Source organism: Haplochromis burtoni, unplaced genomic scaffold (assembly GCF_018398535.1).
Source record: "Haplochromis burtoni strain Fernald_Lab_line unplaced genomic scaffold, NCSU_Asbu1 Contig_19, whole genome shotgun sequence".
In the NCBI taxonomy this organism is placed as follows: domain Eukaryota; kingdom Metazoa; phylum Chordata; class Actinopteri; order Cichliformes; family Cichlidae; genus Haplochromis; species Haplochromis burtoni.
The window spans coordinates 1,817,161-1,818,685 of record NW_024582380.1 but is presented as its reverse complement, the minus strand read 5'-3'; the positions used below and the strand labels follow the sequence as shown (position 1 = coordinate 1,818,685).

Below are 1,525 nucleotides of genomic sequence, written 5' to 3'. Positions count from 1 at the left end.
TGGAATGAAGTGGACCTCGGGATTCCTGGCGTGCTGCGGAGTTGTGACTGATGGATGAATGTGGTCATCTGTAGGCTATAAACGGCGACAGGTACACGCACCACCGAGGGCAGCTCTGACAAAGACGCGGCGCGGCGCTCCACCGACAGCCGCATCGCCAGATTTTGGCAAAACTGCGCGATTGGTCAGATCCGCTCCACGCATAGGGATCGCTGAGTTTTGTCCACAGAGTGAAAGAAAAGGTCGTGTTTTTTCTTTCTACTGCCTCAGCCACAGGTCAACCAGGACACTCGGTGGGCTGCTGCTGCTGCTTTCCTCCAAATCCTATCAAGAACCGGGGCTCCTTCGCACGGCAGTTCAGTTAAGGACACGGGGTCTGGAGCAGATCTAAAGAAGTCGAACACAAGGACATGTATCTGATATCGACCTCACATGCTCCCGACTGATCGTAGCTCACCTTCCCACCGGGCGAACCGCAGATAAAGGTTGCCAAGCGCACCGTCCGTAGCTCTAGAGTTCTCGGCTCACTCGTCTTGTGCATTTATCAGAATGGCGGGACTCGGTTGTTGGAAGTATTACCTCTGGATCTTTACAATAATGTGCAGGTCGGCGTTACCCTCGGCTAAGTCGCTGGAGACTATAATCTGGAGCTCGCAGAATCCCAAGTAAGTCTTGCATTTTCATTTGGACGAAGGTGTCAAACTCTATGGGTGTGTGTGAGTGTGTGTGCGCGCTCAATGGAGGGCTAACATTTATGGAAAAGTTGCCATTGTGTACACGCTGGGTTAAATGTTCTGTTAAATGTGGCAATTATCTTAAAAAGAACATAATTTATTTAGTTCTAATTGTCCTCTCTGCGCCGCAGAGTGTGGCGTTGACGTCTTTCCCAGTGGGGAATTTCCCAACACTGAAGAAACACCGTTAAGTACATGCTTATACAATGTACAACGGGCCCAGCTTAAATCACACATTAAGATGGGTAATTATAGCAATTTTATTCGCAATATTGCACCCAAGGTTTTATTTTCCAACTAAATCACGGCTATTCTAGGGCTGTGAGAAGTTCATCCACTCATAATTGGTGCAAAGAATAAAGGTGAAAAAGTCAAGTAAACCACGCCAAGTGTGTTCAGCTATAGCGCAGGATATTTTTTCCTCCCAACAGGCGTACGAGGGCCACACTCCGTCCAAAGTGGCCAAGTTTGAATTTAGTTTCTCCCCACAAAAATGCATAACAAGATGGTTCCAGATATCAGGTGAGCAAATGATTGAAAAATAATTGTATTTTTCTTAATTACCCTGGCTTGGATCCAGCGCAATTTCTTCCCATGAAATCAAGGACACGTTTTTCAAAAGTCAGCAGCTGAAGCCAGACACTTTCTTTAAAAATCCATATTATTCCCATCCAAACAAGTAAAGTGAGCCCAGACTACTGATAATAGATTACGCTCTGGTAACAATTATCACCCACTTAGACTTGACTCCCACATTTACATCATGTTGGAAAGCATTCATAAAGGGGGGG

General features: G+C 46.3%; 1 protein-coding gene across 1 annotated transcript in view; it reads left to right on the top strand.

The window, feature by feature from the left end:
- efnb1 (ephrin-B1) overlaps nt 1–1,525 on the top strand; it is a 56,501-nt gene continuing 54,976 nt past the window's right edge. The window contains exon 1 of the mRNA XM_005916496.3: nt 1–665. Coding sequence (XP_005916558.1) covers nt 550–665 — 116 coding nt within the window. The 5' untranslated portion in view covers nt 1–549. The remainder of the gene's footprint in view (nt 666–1,525) is intronic.